This window comes from Tachypleus tridentatus, chromosome 12 (assembly GCF_004210375.1).
Source record: "Tachypleus tridentatus isolate NWPU-2018 chromosome 12, ASM421037v1, whole genome shotgun sequence".
In the NCBI taxonomy this organism is placed as follows: Eukaryota; Metazoa; Arthropoda; class Merostomata; order Xiphosura; family Limulidae; genus Tachypleus; species Tachypleus tridentatus.
The window spans coordinates 15,178,063-15,198,000 of record NC_134836.1 but is presented as its reverse complement, the minus strand read 5'-3'; the positions used below and the strand labels follow the sequence as shown (position 1 = coordinate 15,198,000).

The 19,938-nt window shown below is 32.7% G+C and overlaps 1 protein-coding gene across 12 annotated transcripts in view; it reads left to right on the top strand.

Annotated features, from left to right (window-relative positions):
• Positions 1-19,938, top strand: part of LOC143234940 (FAD synthase-like) — a 98,193-nt gene that overhangs the window by 38,761 nt on the left and 39,494 nt on the right. For all 12 annotated transcript variants that reach the window (XR_013018868.1, XR_013018867.1, XR_013018866.1 and 9 more), the window contains exons 7-9: positions 1,081-1,318; positions 11,618-11,744; positions 15,139-15,219. Coding sequence is in view for 3 of the 12 variants with exons in the window: in XM_076472636.1 (XP_076328751.1) it covers positions 1,081-1,318; positions 11,618-11,744; positions 15,139-15,219 (446 nt within the window). In the remaining 9 variants the exon portion in view is untranslated. The remainder of the gene's footprint in view (positions 1-1,080; positions 1,319-11,617; positions 11,745-15,138; positions 15,220-19,938) is intronic.

Sequence of the window (19,938 nt, the reverse complement as noted above, 5' to 3'; positions counted from 1 at the left end):
ATAATATGTAACATTAGGAACAAGTTAGAAATATATATTAAAAATATCTTGGTCAGATATAACATTTTCATCATGTTAGTTGAGCATGAAAAATGTTGTTGCTACATAAAACATACATAGAGCTGTTTTATACCTAAGAATATGACTATAGTAAAAGATCTGTTATTCAGCATCTTTGTATTCAGAAAACTCTTCTAACTTGTAATTTCAATACCCCCAGACATAAATGTTCACTGCTGTGAGTTTGTGTTAATTTTTACTGGCAAGCTTTATTTGTTAGTAAATTGTACTGTGATTCACATTTAAAATACTGTAACAGTAAATGTTTTCATACAGTTTAAGACAGTTTTACAACATTGTTATTGTTGTAAATGATGTACAAATTCTGTACTTCAGAACATTAATAAGGTTTCAACATTTTTTCTCTAAAATATTTTAAAAGAAATTTTCATAACCACAATTTCTGTCTTTTTACTGTTTGTATTTTGTATCTGTTGTTTATAGAATTTATATGTTATTTCATTTATGCCTGCAGGTGTCTAAACTTTATTTATTGTGATGATAATATAAGGCTAGTATCAATTTATTTAGTCATCATTTACTTAATCACAAAAAAAGTAAATGAACAGTTTTTCCAAATTTTGAATTGTACTTAAAATGCCTTGTAGTGTTAGTTAAAGAAAAAATAGTTAATTATGCTTTGTTTGATTGAAATGAGGAAATTCAACCTATGCATCATTTGTAATTAACTAGATAATTAAATATAATTGAGGCAAGAGCCACATGCTGCTGAAGATATTTAAGTAGCCTTTAATTTTTATATCTTAAATGAATTAAGTTCAATTTTGATTACTTACACATGCATTAGATTAGTAAAACTCTTTTTCATTGAAACCTTCAGTATGGTTTTATTTGTTTTTTAATACTTACAGTTATTTTGTGTTGATTTCTTATTTTAATGTTACTTTCTACAAACTGAATTTCAGAATTTTCAGATGCTATTCTAATTTTCATTTAGTATCTGTTTAACAAAGATATTTTCTTTCTTATAATTGATGATTTTGTCTTATTTTCATTTAGTACTTGTTTAGTAATCCAAACCTCCGTAAACACTACAGAGAGATGTATATAAAAAAGGATGAAGTTAGTATTACACCTGTGCTTAATGCTGCTGTTAGTAAGTTTAAGGGCAAGGTTATGATAGGTTCCTATCCAGCACTTGGCCACAGCTATTACAGGGTTAGACTGACTTTGGAGAGCATGGTGGAGGAAGACATCATTGCTGCTCATGATTACTTACTCAACTGTCTCCCTGAAGGTATTGTTGTCTTTGTGGCTGAATTCTTAACGTAGCATTTTATACAGTTTTAGAACACATGAAAAACGGCAGTGAGTCTTGCATATGATGTTAAGAGTTAGTTTGACTTTTTGAAGGACTTGTTTCATTTTAACAATCACACACACACACACAATTACCTGATATCTGAAAAAAAGAGATGTTCATTAACTTTGTATGCATGGGGGATAGTAGTGATGTGTTGTAGATGGAAATAAATAAATGAGTCTCCATGTTATGTTGAACCAAAACAAACAATTTATTAGCTATGGACAAGAAATTTAAGATTTGTTGGTTCAGTTTCGGACTATCTAGATCCTAATGTATCTTATTGTTTTACATTAAGTTCAAATAATCAAAATTGTTTTGACAAAAGGGGTAAATAAGTTGTTTCTAAATAAAAGTAAATGGAAGTGGACTTTAATAGAACTGGTAGTTAAACATGCAGTAATAGCGGGTATTAAGTTAAATGCTAAAACTAGGGTAACACTCTTTTTTTAAGCCCAATCTCTCTCAGACCAGTAATCATTCCTGATAAAAATCTCAAAATTCTCTTACATTTTATTTTCTCTCTCAATCTAATCAGTTAGAAAATTAAATCACAACAATATTGAAATATCTGTTTTTTTGTGGCAACTGTAGGTCAGTCCCACATGCAGAAGGTAAATTAGAACACAAATAGCTATCAGTTGAAACAGTAAATAGTTTCTGTGACTGTTTCCTTCTACAGAAAGTAACAAGTTGGGCTGAATTAGTATTTCTTTTTTAAATTAGAACTTTAGTGAAAAATAACAATATAGTGATATATATTGTATTTGCATACAACATTATTACAATGAATGTTTATTGTTACAACTTAATCATGTTTATGTAGGTTAGGTAAGAAAATCAAAGTTTCATAGAAAAAGTAAATTTTCCCATAAACAACAAGTATGTTTTATAAAAGCTATCTTTCCTTTCAATCAATACGAGGATCTCTGTAATTTAAACTTTCAGTTATCAACATTAGCTTGAATGAAAGAAAATACTTTGTATTTGATTTTATGTTGCATAATTTAAGAATAATTATCTTAACTCTTTTTTTCTCTGTGTATCAAAGTGGTGATGGTATTTGCATTAGACAGATATGGGTTGTTGTAAAGACACTATTATATGATCGTCTCTGTGCTGTATATTCAGGTGGAACTGTTTTCCCTAAGAGTAAGAAAGATAGTTATGCTATATAATTTGAGGTTTAATTATGAAATACTGAGAAGTAGTTCTGAATGTCCCTAAAACTGAGTATAAGCAAAGAAGGAAACTGGACAAAAGTGTAAACACATGATAAAAAAAAATTTATTCAATAACTACAGTGTATATATTAGCACATAGGATAACTACATTTACTGTAGAATTTTAGTTGCTTTATTCTCTTTAAGTCTCTATTCTCAATCTACATATGTTGAGTTGTAAACTGTAAGACTATTTCAGTTTGAGAACATACCATTTTATGTATTTGAAAATATAACTTTATACCTTATGGTATTTCGTACTTCTCCCATGAATGGTCATTCTCATTAGAAAATTGAGAAAGATTGTAATCTGATCTGCAAATAGTGAAAACTGCTGTCAACTTTCATGTGCTAAATGCAACTTTACAGCTTGTTTCCCATGGGCAGACTGGGTACTGTCTCAGAGGAATGGCATAGATTTATCTGTGTTTATCAGCTGGGAGATTGAACACTATGTGGGTCAATCTTTGTGTTTGGACCTTGCGTCATCTCCTTCAGAACAAGTGATTCCATTGAAGTGGACAAGGGCTTGGATTGTCCATTTACATCTCTTGATTTTATCATGCCTTCACATGCCATACCTGAAAAGTCAGTTAGGCATAATATGGTCTTTTTGGATTTAATTTCTCAGGTACATGATGTTTTATCTCTTTCCCTTATTTCCTATTACCATACCAACTGACCAGTTTTTTCATTCCTATTGAGTTTTCACCCCTCCATGGATGTTTGGATAAATGCTGACTAAATGCCTCAAATTTTTGTGGTGGAATTGACACATCTCACCCCCCATGAGCTTCAAATCAATTTTTTCTTGTAGACTCCTTTTTTCTGGACAGGCAATTGTTAAGTTCATTTTGCCTTTTTGGGATTTGGTCCCCACATCTCTTCTGTGACCTCCCCATGCTCAACTTTCTGCTTTTATTTTACCCTCACAACTCTTAATGATATCTCTTTACATATCGTCTCTTCTCCATGACTTCCCACTAAACTCCTGAGGGGTTTTCTGGTAACTTTTTCTTTGTTCTTCTTCCACATTACTTCATTTTGTCAGCTTCACCTCTGGCTTTGTACATAGTTTCTATGTTTCTGGGACTTTCTAGGTCACACTGTGACCTTAACTCACCTGTTTACCATCACTTTATCTTAGGAATTGATCTATAGCTCCATTTTTCTTCCAATGCCTTTAGCATTATCCTCAAGTTTTTGGAATCATAGGTTGCATCAGTACAACAACAATCTACCTTTCCCTACCTTGTTGCTGTGTTTGTCAGTATTGGAGCCCAATAGGTCACCAGTTACCATTTCCTATACCTCCTCTTTCCATCTTTTACCTGACAATTCTTCTCAGGATACCTCACCTTATTGTTTCTGTGGCAAAGCACATCACATCACCAACAGTATTTGTAACTACCTGGAAGGTTCTAGTTTGGTAGGAGATTGGCTTGTCAATTTTCTTTTTCACTGGTATCCTTTTCCTACAACTTTGGGTTCTTGAAGTCTTCTCAGAAGTTATCTTGACCATGTTGTTTTCCATCTTCCATGCCTCCTGTACCTCCACCTCTGAATCCCATCACTATCCAGCATCTGTTGAAGGTGTTTCTTGAATTACTATATCTGCAGGCAATGAATACCTGTTCTGCATACTTCACCGTGTTTTTGTTCCAGACTCTCTGTTTTTCACAAGTTCACTGGACACCTGTCCTTCTCCATCCCTCAGTTGCTTAGTTCAACCTCCCTGTTTTATGATGGAGTCATTTTTCACCACAGAGTGGATATTTTTATTGTCCACATTTATATCATTTTGCATATATTTCCCTTTAGGGCTGGGATGCAAGGTTCAATCATCAAGAGGTTTTGGGTCATTGGTATCCACAATAAAAGTCCATGCATGTCAACATTCTCGAAGATTCTTCCAGTTCATTGTGCTTTGAATAACTTCCTTCCTGTCACCAGTCTTTGGTGATGATTCTTTTGACAATAATATAGTGATAGAACATATTCCCTGAGGAGGCACCTGGTCAAGATCTCTGTTTATGAATGTAGGGTTTACAATTTTGGACCCACACACTTCACATTAATCTCTTTTGGTGTATAATGTCCAAGGTATGTTCCATCTTATACTGAAATGCTTCTTGCCTCGACATAATATATCTGACATAGTAGTCTCTTCATTCGCTCATGATCTCTCTCCTCCATAACATTTTGTGTTGGGTTCATTTAATTTCTCCTTATTATCCAGCTCTACCATGGTTCTGTGATTCCAACAACTGTAACTTTTCCTCCAATATCTTTTCCTTTGTTTTTCTTCCTTGTTTAACAACTTCATTCATTGGTTTTACATCCAACATTTTCTTCCCTTTGTTTTCATGCCTGGTTCTGTCCAATCCTTGGAGAGCAGATAAAGTTTACTACTGTTGAATAACTTTGTTTTTAGCTCATTTCATATGTATTTCTTTAGTGAAGGTGGATCAGCACCTGTGAAATGTGTTCCTCAGTTGGTCTGTTACTTGGAGATTTCCAATGAACTGACTTACTGTAGCTCGAGTGGCAAGTTTCTGACATGACTTTTCAACCCAGGGGTCTTTTGTCTCCTTGCCCTGGTTTTGGACTTTTTTGACCAATACCTTCCATTTTCTTGATATTTGCTTCACCAGTTCTTACCATGTTCATATACTCCCTCAAGATTTTGTAATCCCATAAATGGCATACTATTTCAGACTGGAATATTAAGGCAGTTCTCCATTTCCTCACTTTAACTATATTTGGAGAACTTTCCTCATGTCCAGTATTTTACCTTCCACTTATAATGCATTTCATTCTTTGTCTGTGGATGTTGACGTTATGATTCATTTGCCATGGACTTTTCACATATGCTTTATCACCTTCCTGTATCTCCTTTATCTGGATAGTTTCTTCTTTTCAAAGACCATGGCAACTAAGGAGGGTAAAACTTTTTACCTATTCCCTTCATTGTATTTTTCATTACTACTCTTGACCCAATCCAGATAGACTTCTACAGCTAGTTTGTACTCTTCTTTCTATATTGCCTGCATGGTTTCCTTCCAATTCTTTGCAGTCTTCTCCTCTGTGTGGGATCACTTTTCATTTGGTTGACATCTTTCTCCCAGAATTTGTTCAAGGTGTCTTTTCATCAGATTAAAAATTTTACCCTTTTTTTGCCTCTCCTCTTTCTCAATCGTTGGAGAAAGTCCTACACTTGGGCAAGTGGAATATATTTGTGTCCCCTTATTTACACCATATCATAATTTCTTCTTCATTGAGTTCTTTGGCTTTTTCAGATGCCAGTGTAACTTTGACTGAGAATGCTTATTTTCATGTTTTTTCTTTTTGGGCACTTGCTTCATTTTCTCATTATCAGGATCCCACTTTGTGATAAGTGGTGTCTGACCAGGTATTCTCTTACTTGAAATATACACTGTACAGTCATATTACTCATGCTTTCTCTTCTATGATTCATTAATGCTCATTGTTGAAATGGAGCTGTTCCACAAAATTGCTTGCAGGTGAATAACTTTGCAATGTAATTGCCTCATAAATTTGTCATCTTCAAGGTAGATTCCTGTAAGTGGTAAGGGGACCTCCCAGACAAGGTTGTGTATTTTCAGTTTTCTTTTTTATTATCTGAGAAATCTTTAGGGCACATGTCTCCCTTCTTCATTCAAAAATAATTAGAAGGGCTTGCTGGCTCCCCCAGTGCAGTCAGGAAGTTGGACTCTGGTGACATTTTAGTGGAAACATCTACACCAAATTCAACCTGAATTCACAGGTCACTGGGGATATATGATGTTACTCCTCATGCAACTTTGAATTCCTCAAGAGGTGCTATTGTTATAAGAAATATAAAGAGCATTCACAAGTCTGAGATCTTTGCCGGTATCTTTAACCAAAGCATTTTGAGGTGCACTGTATCTCCATTTGTAACAATGGAACAATGTTGCCTACAGATGTTCTTATTTTGACATTTACATGTCACGTCCACCTGCCACCGTCAAGGCAGCTCACTTAAGCTGTTAGGTATGGCTGTATATTCCCAACCCTCTCCTATGTTTCCATTGTCAACATTTCAGTCATTCCAAGGTATCTTGTCATGATTCTTTAAGGTGTGCTTGTTGTAGTGGCAAAGACTACAATGCCTGTAAGTGCAACTTAGAACCTTACTGTGTTAACTGTAATGGTTCTCACTCCTTGTCTTTTCATTCTTGTCCTGAGTGGTTGGAGGAGAAAGAGCTCCAATGTTTGAAAACTGCAAACAATATTTCCTATCTTGAGGTTGAGAAGTTACTGGCCCCCACTTTATCTTGGACATGTGTTGCTGCACTACATTTCACTGCTATAGTGGGAGTGCAGAAAGATCTTTCCATACCTCCTACAGAATCATTCTCAAATCACATGAGAAGACTCTTTTGCCCTCCATGGTTAAAAAGAGTTGATGAGTCAACATTTACTTCCATCTCTGTTCCCACAATTCCTTCCAGTGGCTCCACAGACCCACTTCCTCTGGCTCCTGCTTCTGTCATCTGCTTGTGTCCATCTTCTATATTCACTATGAGATGCTGCACCATCTCTCTCCAGCTTCTGCTACTATTGTTCTGGTAGTTTTTAACTGGATGTAGCAAGAGAATGTTTCTCCTGATGCTTGATGCTGGGCTATTGTCCTTCTTTTATTTAAGTCTGGAAAGGATCACAAGATTCCTTTTATCTATTCTCCATTTGCTTTGACATATTGTCTCTGTGAGGTCCTAAAAATGATCGATAATGCTTGTCTTGTTTGATTCTCCAAAACTACCTGATTCTTCTTGAAATGTTGATCAGGGAAGCTGTACTCAAGAGGGAATATCTTGTTTCCATGTTCTTTGACTTTGAGAAGCCTTATGATACTATGTAGAGGTATGACATCTTGCAAGACCTGCATTCATATTCATGTCCATTTACCCACTTCTATCCACAACTTTTAATAGACTGCAGTTTCAAATCTATGTGGGTTTGACACTTTCCACATTCTTTTCCACTGGAACTTTGAGCCCCTTAGTTTGTCTTGAAGATTAATGCCATCACTAGATGCCTTCTTTCTACTGTTGTAAACATGCTCTATGTCGATGACTTCCATATCTCATGTCAGTCATCAAGCATGAGGTTTATTAAGCAGCAGCTTCAGACTTCTCTCAGTCATTTGTTGAAGTAAACCACAGCAAATGCTTTTTCCTTTTCTTTCTCTGAAACCATTTGTATGTACTTTTGCCACCAATAACATATTCACCCCAATCCAGAGTTCCATCTCAGTGAAGTTGATCTACCCGTGGACCCTGAGGCAAAATTCTTAGGACTTATCTTTTATTGTAAGCTGACCTCCTTTCCACACATGAAGCAGCTACATGTCGAGTGTACAAGAGCACTGAACATCCTTCATGTGCTCTCTTCTACCTCTCAGGGAGCAGGTTGATGCTCTATGCTAAAGATCTATCATGCCTTCATTTGATCCAAAGTGGACTATAGGTCTGTAGTCTATGGTTCTGTCAAGACCTCAGCCTTGAAGATGTTGGACCCCATTCACTATTTGGGGCTTTGGCTCCATACAGGGGCTCTCTGAGCTTCTCCAGTCCAATTTGTTCATTGAGTCTCATGAATCTCCTCTTCATTTGTGCAACTTGCAACTTTTTTTTACTGTATGCTTCAAAATTTTGATCCTTGTCACAGCATCCCCTCTGGGATTATGTTTTCTTTCCTCAATGAGGCATGCTCTTTCAGAATAGACAGTCTGCCATTCGTGTCCAAGCACAGCTGGCTGAATTTGGTCCTTACCTGGATAATGTAGCTGTCTACACTGGTTATCCCATCCCACCTTTGGCCTTTTTTTAGGTCATTTGAGGAAGTGGGTACTCCTGATTGGAAGTACCATCTTCAACTTGCTGAACATCTTTTGAACCATCCTTCCATTATCATTTTACAAATGATTAAAAATCAAGTTACTCTGTGAGCTCTACCATGGTTGTTTATGGTTTGGTGGTTGCACATAGGATTCTTTCTACACTTTCTGTGTTCACTGCTGAGTTGTATGCTAATTTCTCTTGCCCTGAATCACATAGAAGCTTTGCAGTACACCATTTGCACTATTTATACTGACCCTTTTAGTTTTATACTGACTGTGGAATCTGTTCATTTTCATTCTCACTCTGTTTTTGCCAATATTCAAGAGCAACTGACACAGTTTGCCTTATCTTCTTTTTCCACCCCTTTTTCTTGGCACTAGGCTATGTTGGTATTTTCTGGAATGAGCTTGCTGACACTGCAGCCAAGTTTGTCTTCTCTGGTGCTATTACTGCCATGCCTGTCCCATGTATGAACTATGGTCCTATATTCAAGACATGGCTCCGCATAAGCTAGCAATCGACTTGGAGTGAGCAACGTGATAAAAAGCTTCTCCATATCATACCTTCTTTTATTATTTGACCATCTTGTTTTCATGAGAATCGAAATGAGGAAGTTGTGCTGGCTAGGTTACGCATTGGTCACAGTTTTTAACTCATCGTTTTCTTTTATCTGGTACTGATGAACCAAAGAGTAGTCTTTGTGACTCTCAAATCACAATAGCCTATGTTTTTTGGATATTTGTTTTCCATGGGCTTACCCTTGATACTGGACAATGTCAAAGGAATGGTGACACTGTCCACCTTACTTGTGTTTTTAACTTTTTAATTCCATTTAAAATTTTTACTGCTTTTTGAAGTTTCTTTAGTTTACCTTGATTAATTTTACACTTTTCAACAATTTTACATTTACATTTTTTTTAACTGACTGATTGGTAAAGATAGTCCAGTTGCCATGTACCAGTAAATGCCAAACAACAATACATTTGCCCAAGGAATACATGGGTTAAACAGAAGGGAATAACAGCTCATCCATGCCTTGTACTGAATAAATCTGTATGGTCTGCTTTTCAGATGATGACGTTCCTGTGAATTCTCTATCACATTTTCAACCCCTTTTCTTCTTGTGGAGTATCAATGTCTTTATCACTTTTTGCTGGGATATTGACCATGAAGGCTATAACCAGGATAGGGTAGAGTGGTGATGTTTTGCATATGTATATCATCTAACAGCCTCTAAAATCCAGTATACATTCACAAAGGAGTGAGATATCAAAGTGCAGTTTACCCCTTCTATTCAGAGCACTCGTCCTGCCCCTGCGTGGATGTAGGTTTCCCATGGCTTGGGTTTGGATTAGAATAAAACCAATTAACATAAGTCCTCACACACATTTAGGGGGTCTTTCTTCTTAGTCATACTTTTTTTGTGTTGTGGATCACAGTGGAGATAAAGGGAGATTGTTTCTGTTCTTTTCTTTTTGCCATCTATCATTCTATCTTAATCCAAGAATGTTATTGCTTTTCAGATGGCTCTGGTCAGTTTCATTGTTATGTGAGTTGATTTATATTATATAGACATTCTTTCAATATGGGATGTATGGTACCTGGATAGATTGATCAAAGACAATATATGTGTTGTGCTCGGGAGCTGAAGTTATTCCAGATTCCCTGGGGTCTCTTAAGTTTGAGGTGAAGATGGTATAATGCTCATCCTTTCCCCATGTGGATGTCAGTTTTCAGTGGCCTGGGTTTTGGATGTAGGTAACATACTGAGTACATTCTGTCTTGTCCCAGGCACTCTAAACTTATGAGACTCTTCATTGTTTTACACACTTTTATGCTTAATGAGATTCAGTTACATCACATGTACATAGTTAGAATCACTATGCTGCTAAAATTCTCTCCCACTTGGATGTGCTCCTCTCTTTTTTCACTTTTATCTAACACAAATTTCAGAGATAAGCAATGAGCATACCTGGTTCAGATGTGGTGCAATCCTCCTTATCAGATCTTTGGATCTGACTCTCTCATTTCCAGAGGTATTTTTTGGATGCTTTCAGAAGAGTTTTTCTGTCATTTCCTTTCACCAGTTCTGCCTCCTAATCATTTTGTGATTCTAGCTGATCTTGTGAATGGAGAGAAGTACCATGTCAGAAGTTGTAATTTTTCTACATTGAAAATGTGTTTCCAGTAGGTACTTCCAACCCTTCCTCGCCACTTTCCTCTGGTGCTTACATTTTCTGCCAAATCTCAAGATGATAGTTCAATAGAGGCATATAGAAGAAATCATATGCATCATGTATATCATGCTTATGTTGGTGGAGAAGTAATGCATAACAATTTACATGAGAGACATGTTGGAATTATTTGTTTTCAATAGGGAAAGCAGAAGGATTGTGGCATGTGTAAAGAAAAGTTTTGTACATAGAGAAGAAGCACTGGACAAGAATAGCTAATCTTGTAAGAGGAGGAGAAGTACCTGTTGGAAATAAATTTTCAGTATAGAGAAGTTATAATTTTTCCCTTAAAGTAAAAAAAGAAATTTTCATTCAACCTACAAGTTCCTCAGAGTTGAAGAACTGTCGATCAGCCAGTCAGGTTTTTTTTAACTTTAACTTAAAATGTGAAACCTTAGCTTTTTAATGACTTTAGACTAATGAAAAAATCTCAGGTTTTTATGAAAATAATCACTTATATTAGCAATAAGGTTCTCTTGAGTTAAACAACAAAAAACTCAAACTCATAGATTTGAAAGTAATTGTCAAAAGCTTGTTAGTGAAATATTAATACGATTCGACATTTTTTAGGAAGCTGAGATTATCTATCGTGTAAGTGCATTATTACATAATTAAAAACTTGAAACCATTGGTACTGGGTGAAATTTCTTAATTACAAAATTGAGGAGAACAAAGAGAGCTTTCTGAAATATTTGTGTAATATTAGTCCTCAATTATGCAGTAGTAGATTTTTTATATTAAGTTATTTGCTTTCATTTCAAGATCTGTGGTGTTTTTTGCTTTACACATTTCTGTTTTACATGTGGATATTTTATTGTAAAAATTTTATAAGGTGTTTGTATGTCTTTAAAGTCATGTGGATCATTTATAAAATGTATAATTTTAAAGGAGTTGTGGTAGCTTATGATAGAAATTCTGTGGAGAAGGCTGGAGAACAAGTGTATGAGCTTATTACGGAAGAACCATCTGTAGCTAGTGCAGTAAAAGTAATTGAAAGCTGTTTGAAAAAGTACAAGTAGGTATTTTTACACCACTATGTATATGTATTTGTTTATATTAAATGCATTCCAAATAAACAATAAGCCTTAATTAACTTCCAAGTTCCCTCCTACTACCATTATGTCATAGTGACATTTTCAGATAATGAGCCATAGATATTGCAGGTATCCTTCTCTGGTAGTGATTTATGTGTGCAGAAGGTTACTTAGTGTAGTGTTTTATTCATTCATTTTGTATTAGAGCTTTTAATACTTTTTAGCATGAAGAAGTATTTGGCACCTGTTCTTTTTAAATGAGGACTGACATGGCCAGGTGGTTAGGGTGCTTGACTCCCAGTCTGAGAGTCAAGGGTTTGAATCCTCATTTCACTAAACATACTCACCCTTTCAGTTGTGGGGGCTTTATGATGTGACAGTTTTACTCTTTGTTGGTGAAAGAGTAACTCAAGAGTTAGCAGTGAGTTGTGATGACTAGCTACCTTCCCTTTAGTCTTTCACTGTTAAATTAGGGTCAGTTAGTGCAATTAGCCTTTGTGTAGCTTTGCACAAACTTTCAAGACAAAACAAACTAAACTTTTTGAATGATTTTTTAATTTCCAAGATAAACATTTAGGATAATATAACTGAATGTAAAAAAGTGCATCCTAGTTGTTTGTGGTTGGGCAACAAAATTTTCTATTTTATACAAAGCTCAGGATACTGAGGATCTCTTATTGTAGTACTAAGATGAGGCATGTATTTTGATGATCACAAAATTATTCATAATCCAATTTATAAGAGTTTAACTGAAGTAGATTTTTTACAAAGATAGTAGAACTGTAACTTATTTCAATTCATTGGTTGAAGCAGTGTATTTTTAAATACTGAAACATGTTATGAAAGTACAAACTATTCCAATTTATCATTTATTATCTTTAATCATTTGGTACATCCCCTGTTTACAGACTGAAGTGGGAATGGAGCATGTGAAGCTGGTGTTGTATGCCCTACACGTCTATCTTGACAAAACACCCATTATCTGTATATCTAAATGCTAGCTGCTCTACAATTTTCCTTCTCCAAGAATGACTGTTGCTTTTTTTTGTCCTATTTTCGTTTTAGCTTTCTAGCTTAAAATTATAGAAAAAAGTATATCTTATTTGAAATTAATATTTTAAATTTAAAATGAAGATGAACATGATACTTAATCTTTTAATGATTTCTTCTTTCCTACTACTATGAGAAAATTGTATAGTATTTGTTAAGGAACTGTTGAGACACAGGCCAGTTAAAACTGTATGCAAAATTACTATTAAGAGCAGATAGAACAAATTAAAAAAGGAGAAATTATGTATATTTCTTGTCATGAAAAACATATTATTAGCTTAAGATTGTGTTGGGTATCTTTTTTTATTTTATTTAAGTATAAAATTACAATGTATAGTCACTTTCAAAAACATTAGTTGAAGAAAAACATTATTAGTTTATAGAAACACTGTTTTCAGAGTGATTAGCTACACACACACAAACACGTATATTTTTAAGCATTTATAGTATTTCTCTCTAGTATACTAATATTTATAATTTTCTTATTCTTGTGTGTTATCAGTTTAGCATTTTCAGTTTCTTCTTTATTTAGCAGATGAGTAAACTGTTTCATTAACTCACCTTTTTTTCTCTGTATTACATATATTTTTGTGTGAGCATTAGAAATCATGTATTTGTAGTAGGTGTTGTTTAAGTATATCTAAGATCAACATATTTTGTTCAGAGCTATGTTTATGCTTATGGTCTGCATTCAAAGTTATGTGGTTTGTGAAGAAATATATTTTAGAAGCTCTGATTATTTGTTCCTAGACTTTTTGTGTATGAACTTTATGAATTTTATATTTTAAACAGGTGCTGTCTTAGGTCTATCAAAGCTAGACATATACCATTTTGAACATTATTTATGACCATATTTTGTACCGAAAGTTACTTACAGTTTGCTGGAAGCAATGTAGTAACTTACCTTATTTAAGCAACTGAAAGAGAATTATTTACTGTCATGCTCTTTCATTTTCACTTGCTTATAGTTATTGCAATTTGATTGATGAAGACATATATATATTATGGTACTAGTGAAGTTCTTTTTGTTACTAGTGCTTTGTAAATAATCTGTATTCTATCCCTGAAAAGGTTATCTAAAAAAATCTAATTCACAAGAATTATTTTGAGTGCTACTGGTTTACTGTCATTTAGAATATATATGTATCTGAATCACTGATGGAACCTTTATTTCCATCACACTGTAATTTTCTTTTGAGCTTCTCTGATGGTCTTGCAGTTGATGATACTATTCACTAGGGAATATTTTTATGCCCTCAGTTGTATTATATCTTCTACATGTTAATATTCTTACTGTGACAAAATGACATTGGTGAAGGAATTTTTATTTCTTTCTGAAGCACTTAGATATATTTTAGTGCTGTCTGTGATTTAAATTGGTGCTTCAATTTATGCCTGCTTATAGGGGGTAATCAAGCTTTTAAATATTTTAAACTGTACCTTTAGGATATGAGGCTACAAGGTTTTACAGTGAGTTCATCGTCTGTCGTGGGAAACTAAAAATGCATGTTTGTCAGTTTAGGACTTTCTTTTTATTTTATTACATTTAGTTTTGCCACAATTATTGTGTAGAAGTGATTGGTCTGGACCAAGTGAATACAAACTCAGTGCTCTCTTGCCAAAATACATTTGTTGGATTGTAGTGCTTCTGCTGAATTCCATCAGCTCTGTGTATGATATAGTAATTTTTGGGTGTAAGTTGTCCCAGTGTGTTTGAACTCTCTTTTTCCTTCTTGATTTTGAAGAATGTTGCCTTTTAAACTTGTCATACACTCTTGTTCAGTAAAAGGAATTCTGGCTCAAAACGTTCCAGAAGTATATTATTATATATGAATTCTGTGTATCCAAAATGAAATGAAATGGTATAAGAATTGTAAGAAAACTGTAATATTATACCCTTTATAGTACTGCAAATATTAGTACATGTATATGTAAATACTTTATTGTTTAAATAAGAAAGCTATGAGATATGACACATCCTACAGTTTCATTAATGTTTAATTTTGAAAATATTTTTATCAGCCAAAATATTTAACCTACTCTTCAGTCAGTTGACTCTATTGGTTGAAAAGTTTTAAGCATTTAGTTTTTGTAGTGTGGCTTATTTTTCTGTCTATCTTCCATAAAATTGAAGTCCTATTTTTCTGGGACTATCAAAAAAGTAACCTTTTTTATTTTCTTGATGGCTATACAACCTTTATCTGAAGATCTTTAATATGTGCCATTTTAAATTGGTGTTATTTGTGCATTTCTTAAAATTGTAAATGTTTTTAAACAACCATAAATGAAGATTTTTGTTTTCCACTTTTATATCTTACTCAACAGAATGTCTGAAATATGCCTAAGTTTTAATGGAGGAAAAGATTGTACAGCACTGCTGCATTTAATCCATGCATGCCTAAAGAGGTAAGGTAAAATTTAATGGAGATGTTTAACAGTACTGAATATTTGAATATGTATTAAGTTCTTTCTAGCACCGAAAAATATTAAAAGAAGGCAAATGTTACCTTAAGGAACATTAATAATGCCTCAGATGTTTTTCAAAATACTATAATTATATTATTCTTGTTTACACATCTAACAATAAGGTACCATAATGCCCTTTAATTAGGCAAAAAATACATTTTTTTGTTTCTGGATAAAGAAAAAATCGACAAAAAAAGGAAATTCTTATGCCCTAAGATCATTTCATTTAGAATAGATGGATAAAATTTTCATAATGATTTATTTAAAGAAATTAAAATTTCCTTGAAAACCACTTTTATTAACATTTGTAATTTTCAACTGAATGTCCCATAGCCATAATATTCAATTAATTAATTCTGTGGAAACTTAAAGTATAATGTAACAAGATCTTGTTTACTGTACTGCCAGAAGAGAACAAATTAGGTATCATTTATATTCAGGTGAATTTATTTATGCAAAACCAAAATTTTCCTGATATTTCTCTTGTAATTGTTTTCCATGAAACAAAAAGAAATCATAACTATTTTAAATACAGTAATTTTTTTATATTCAGATATTACTGATAACTACAGATTTTGAAAATGGCATAATTAATTTTTTTAACTCTCTTATAGAGGCTCAGTTATTTTGACCAACTTTTTAACCACTATGAAACTATTAAAGTATTCATACTGTAACTCTTAATGTGGTACATTCATCTTTCTAAAATTTGTCAAGCTTTTGGTGAACATTAAGTCTATTGTAAATAAAAACTCAATATGTAACTAAGTATTTTTACTGAAGATATATCTATGACATATGGAGTTAGAATGTAGACCAATATGAGTGTAAAGTGATTTTCACAGTATCATTAAAACTACTTTTTGTCATCTTACAGTTTTAAAATTTCATTTGCATAACTTCTAAAATCTACCAAATGAAAACTGAATACTTTGTTTTAAGTAAAATTTTCCATTTTAACTTTTATTTTCTATACCATAAGTCAGTTGGTTTTGACTGACCTTGTAACTACTACAAGAAAATACAAAACACATATAAATTACCCTTTTTTTCTTTCTAGAATGACTATAGATTTGTAATAGAAAACTACAGCTATTTATTCTAAATAACATAAAGCTCCTAACACTCTTCATCTGTTTTTATTTAATTGTATAATTTTATTACACTTTGAATCATATCCAACTAATAATCCTGTGATAAAAGCCATACATCACTCTACAAATGTGTAACTGAAATTACCTATATTGAATGACATACTGCATAAGCTACTCATAAGTGTAAAATCTTACTAATCTAACCTTAACTAACCCAATAAGTTTCCAATTTTTAATTTAATAACTTTTTAACAATAGATAAAAAATTATGGAAAATGAGAAATTTGGTGCTTAAATATAGACTTTTGTTTTTTGCTGTCAGCCCATTGATGAAACTTAATTCTAGTTTTTAGTAGTGGTGGTACTAGTGAATTAAATAACTATTTATTTCCAGTATGCACTTATGAAATAAAATAATATAGCTATACCTATTATAATTTAATTTTCTTTCCAACCAAGACATTAGTGCTTTAAAATAATTAGCTACTTCTTTGAATTTGGTGATAGCATCTTTAAATCTGTGCATGAAATGATTAATCTCTACTGAGAACAAGGTAGCATTATACATCTTTCAATAAATCAAGAGTTTGTCTTTGTTGTTGTTGAAATACCAAATGTCAGAGAGAATTTTAGGCAATTTGTGAAAGGGAGGATGTGGCATATGGTTATGATTTTCTAGTTTATATCTGTAGACAAAGAAGATTCAAGGTTGTAAAAATTTAGATTATGATTTAGTAAGATCTATGTAATGATGTGTAACTTGCATCAGACTCATGATCTCAATAGAAGGTAATGAAAAAATAAGAAGATAGGCAAGTCAGAGCTAACAAATGTCATGATACATATACACAGAGATTGAAAATGTATTTAAATATTTCTTTTTAAAATTAGAAATTATATTGAAATTTGAATTATTAATTATGTTTATGCCATCTTCATTCATATACATTGATAACAAAGTAGTTTAATTCTTTGCACACAAGCTCAATCAATTTGACTGACCACATACCACTTTTGTACTCATTTAAAGTTGTTATAGTTTTGATACTAATTTAATATGTGCTATTGGCAGATTTTAAATATACATTACAAGTCTTTTACATACAAAAAATCAAATTATTTAGTGAAGTATTTTTTAACAAACTAAAAAAATATGATTTGTCTATGAATATAGTCTTTTTTTAACTAGTCCAATGCAAAATAATTTTTATGTTAAAATTAAAGATACTTTTCTTCATCTAAAAAAATCTCAAATCCTAAGATCTTAAATGCATTTCATATGTTTTTTCTCAGTAAAACTCTATATTTTATCTGCTGTTTTCTCTACACTCATTCTGTATGGTGTTATTCTATTTTACTGACCTTGTAACCACAATATAAAATAAGGAAATAAATCTTAATTAACCTTTCTTTTATTCTAAAATGACTGCAAATGATAATGAAAAACAATAAATGTTTATTCAGAATGGCTTCATTTTTGCAATAGTATACATGTATTTTTGTTATTGACTTTTAAATTGTATGACTAGAAATACCCTTAAATAGACAAAAGTTAAAAATTACATAGAGCACATGCAGCTCCCATTACCCTACTTGCTAGTATGCCCATGAATTTTTTTATTATTTTCTTTCCTTATCTTGCCAAACATATTCCTTTTCTTTTTTAAAGTTTAACTACTCTTATAATAATAAATAAAGAAAACAAATGAAAACTTAAAAATCTTGTAATTAAATATCAAACACTTTTCAGTAATGCTTTACACTTTATTTGTCATTCACTCTACTGTAACATATTTGACTCTCCAGGTTGTAAAACAAATTATCAAAATATAACAAAATAAAGGTTGCAAAGTGCAAAATAAAATGTATCATATTGTTTGTAATTATCACAAAGTTTCAAAGAAATTAATCTCTGAGCTTGTACTTACACTTGTTTTCTGTAGTAATTTTATTGTTAGAAGCTGATTTAGAAACAAGACGAAACAAAATTAATAGTACTGTATCTTATTTCTCTGTATGGGTCAACAAGTTTCAAAGTAAAATTCCTTTGAGTTTTTTCTAATTTTTCTATACCTGTTTGCAGTTGAAGTGGAAACCTGCTCAATGTAAAACAATGGATTATCAACTCTTACTTAGTTTGACACCATCAGTATAAAATAAACTTGTGTGGCACAATTCCCAGAACTTTCCCTGCTTTAAAAATACAGTGGTTAGGATTTATTAACTTGTTGATAGTATAAAGGTTTCAGTGACATTTATCTGAAGTGTTATAAAATGTTTATGTTATGACTTTATAGAAAGTCCAAGCCAAACCAGTAAGTCAACAAGTCAAACATTTTCTACAGATTCTACTTGATTCCTCATTCCAAGAAACACTGTAGTAGAATTTATTGACTTCTTTACAGTGTAGTGATTGCAACAAGAATTGTTTAAAATGTTTTAAATAAACAAAAGAAAATGTTTATGATATGGCTCTTTACATTGTTGTATTCAATCCAGTAAACTTAGTGATTATTTGTAATAGATTTAAATTATCATCTTTTTCTTTGTACAGTGACTTTAAATTGTGACAGGAAACTATATTTGTTTATCTTGAGTAGCATTAAACTTCTAACAGTATATATCTATTTATAATTAAATTTTATTGTTTTATTGCCCTTTGAACTGTATCTAATAATTATTCACACCATCATTCTTGTAAAGCACTGAGGGAACATGCAACTTACATTACACTATCTAAATTAACTGAAGAGTAAACACTGAGAACAAGAAATAAAGTTCTTAGCCATTTTTATTTATTTTTGCTGTTGGCTTTAATCCTATATTCTTATACTAATGGTAGTAATGCGATAAAGCAGACAGTTTTCTCTAACTATCACAATTTTCCTGGCTTCCTAACTATGTAACAAGTGTCATTACAAATTTATCCTAGTTTGTCATTATCTTTCTTGTGGAAACTAAGCTTTTAATAAAAGAGAAATCCCTGCATGGCCAGGTGGTTGAGGCACTTGACTTGTAATCTGAGGGTCATTGGTTTGAATCCCCATCACATCAAACATGTTCTCTCTTTCAGCCATGGGGGCTTTATAGTGTGACGATCAATCTCACTATTCATTGGTAAAAGAATAGCCCAAGAGTTGGCAGTGGGTGGTGATGACTAGCTACTTTCCCTCTAGTTTTACACTGCTAAATTAGGGACATCCAGAGCAGATAGCCCTCATGTAACTCTGTGCGAAATTGAAGAAAACAAACAAACAAAAAAGAAATTGACAATTCTCTGTTCAGAATACAGTGTAATATAATATGTCTTTTGACAGATAAAACTCTTGGCCTTCTATTCTTCATAAATAATAGAAATAAACATGAGAGAAATATTAACAAATTCTAAATGAGAGGATGTAACAGGTAGGTGTGATGAGAGGGGACTGATTTTCTATTTGATGGCTCTGTAAACAGAGAATAATTCATGTTAAATTTCATATCTATTGAAGTGATGATGAATGAGGTATAGAAGGTAGAATACCTACAGAAAATTTGTCACCTTTCTCACATTAGGAGAAATTCA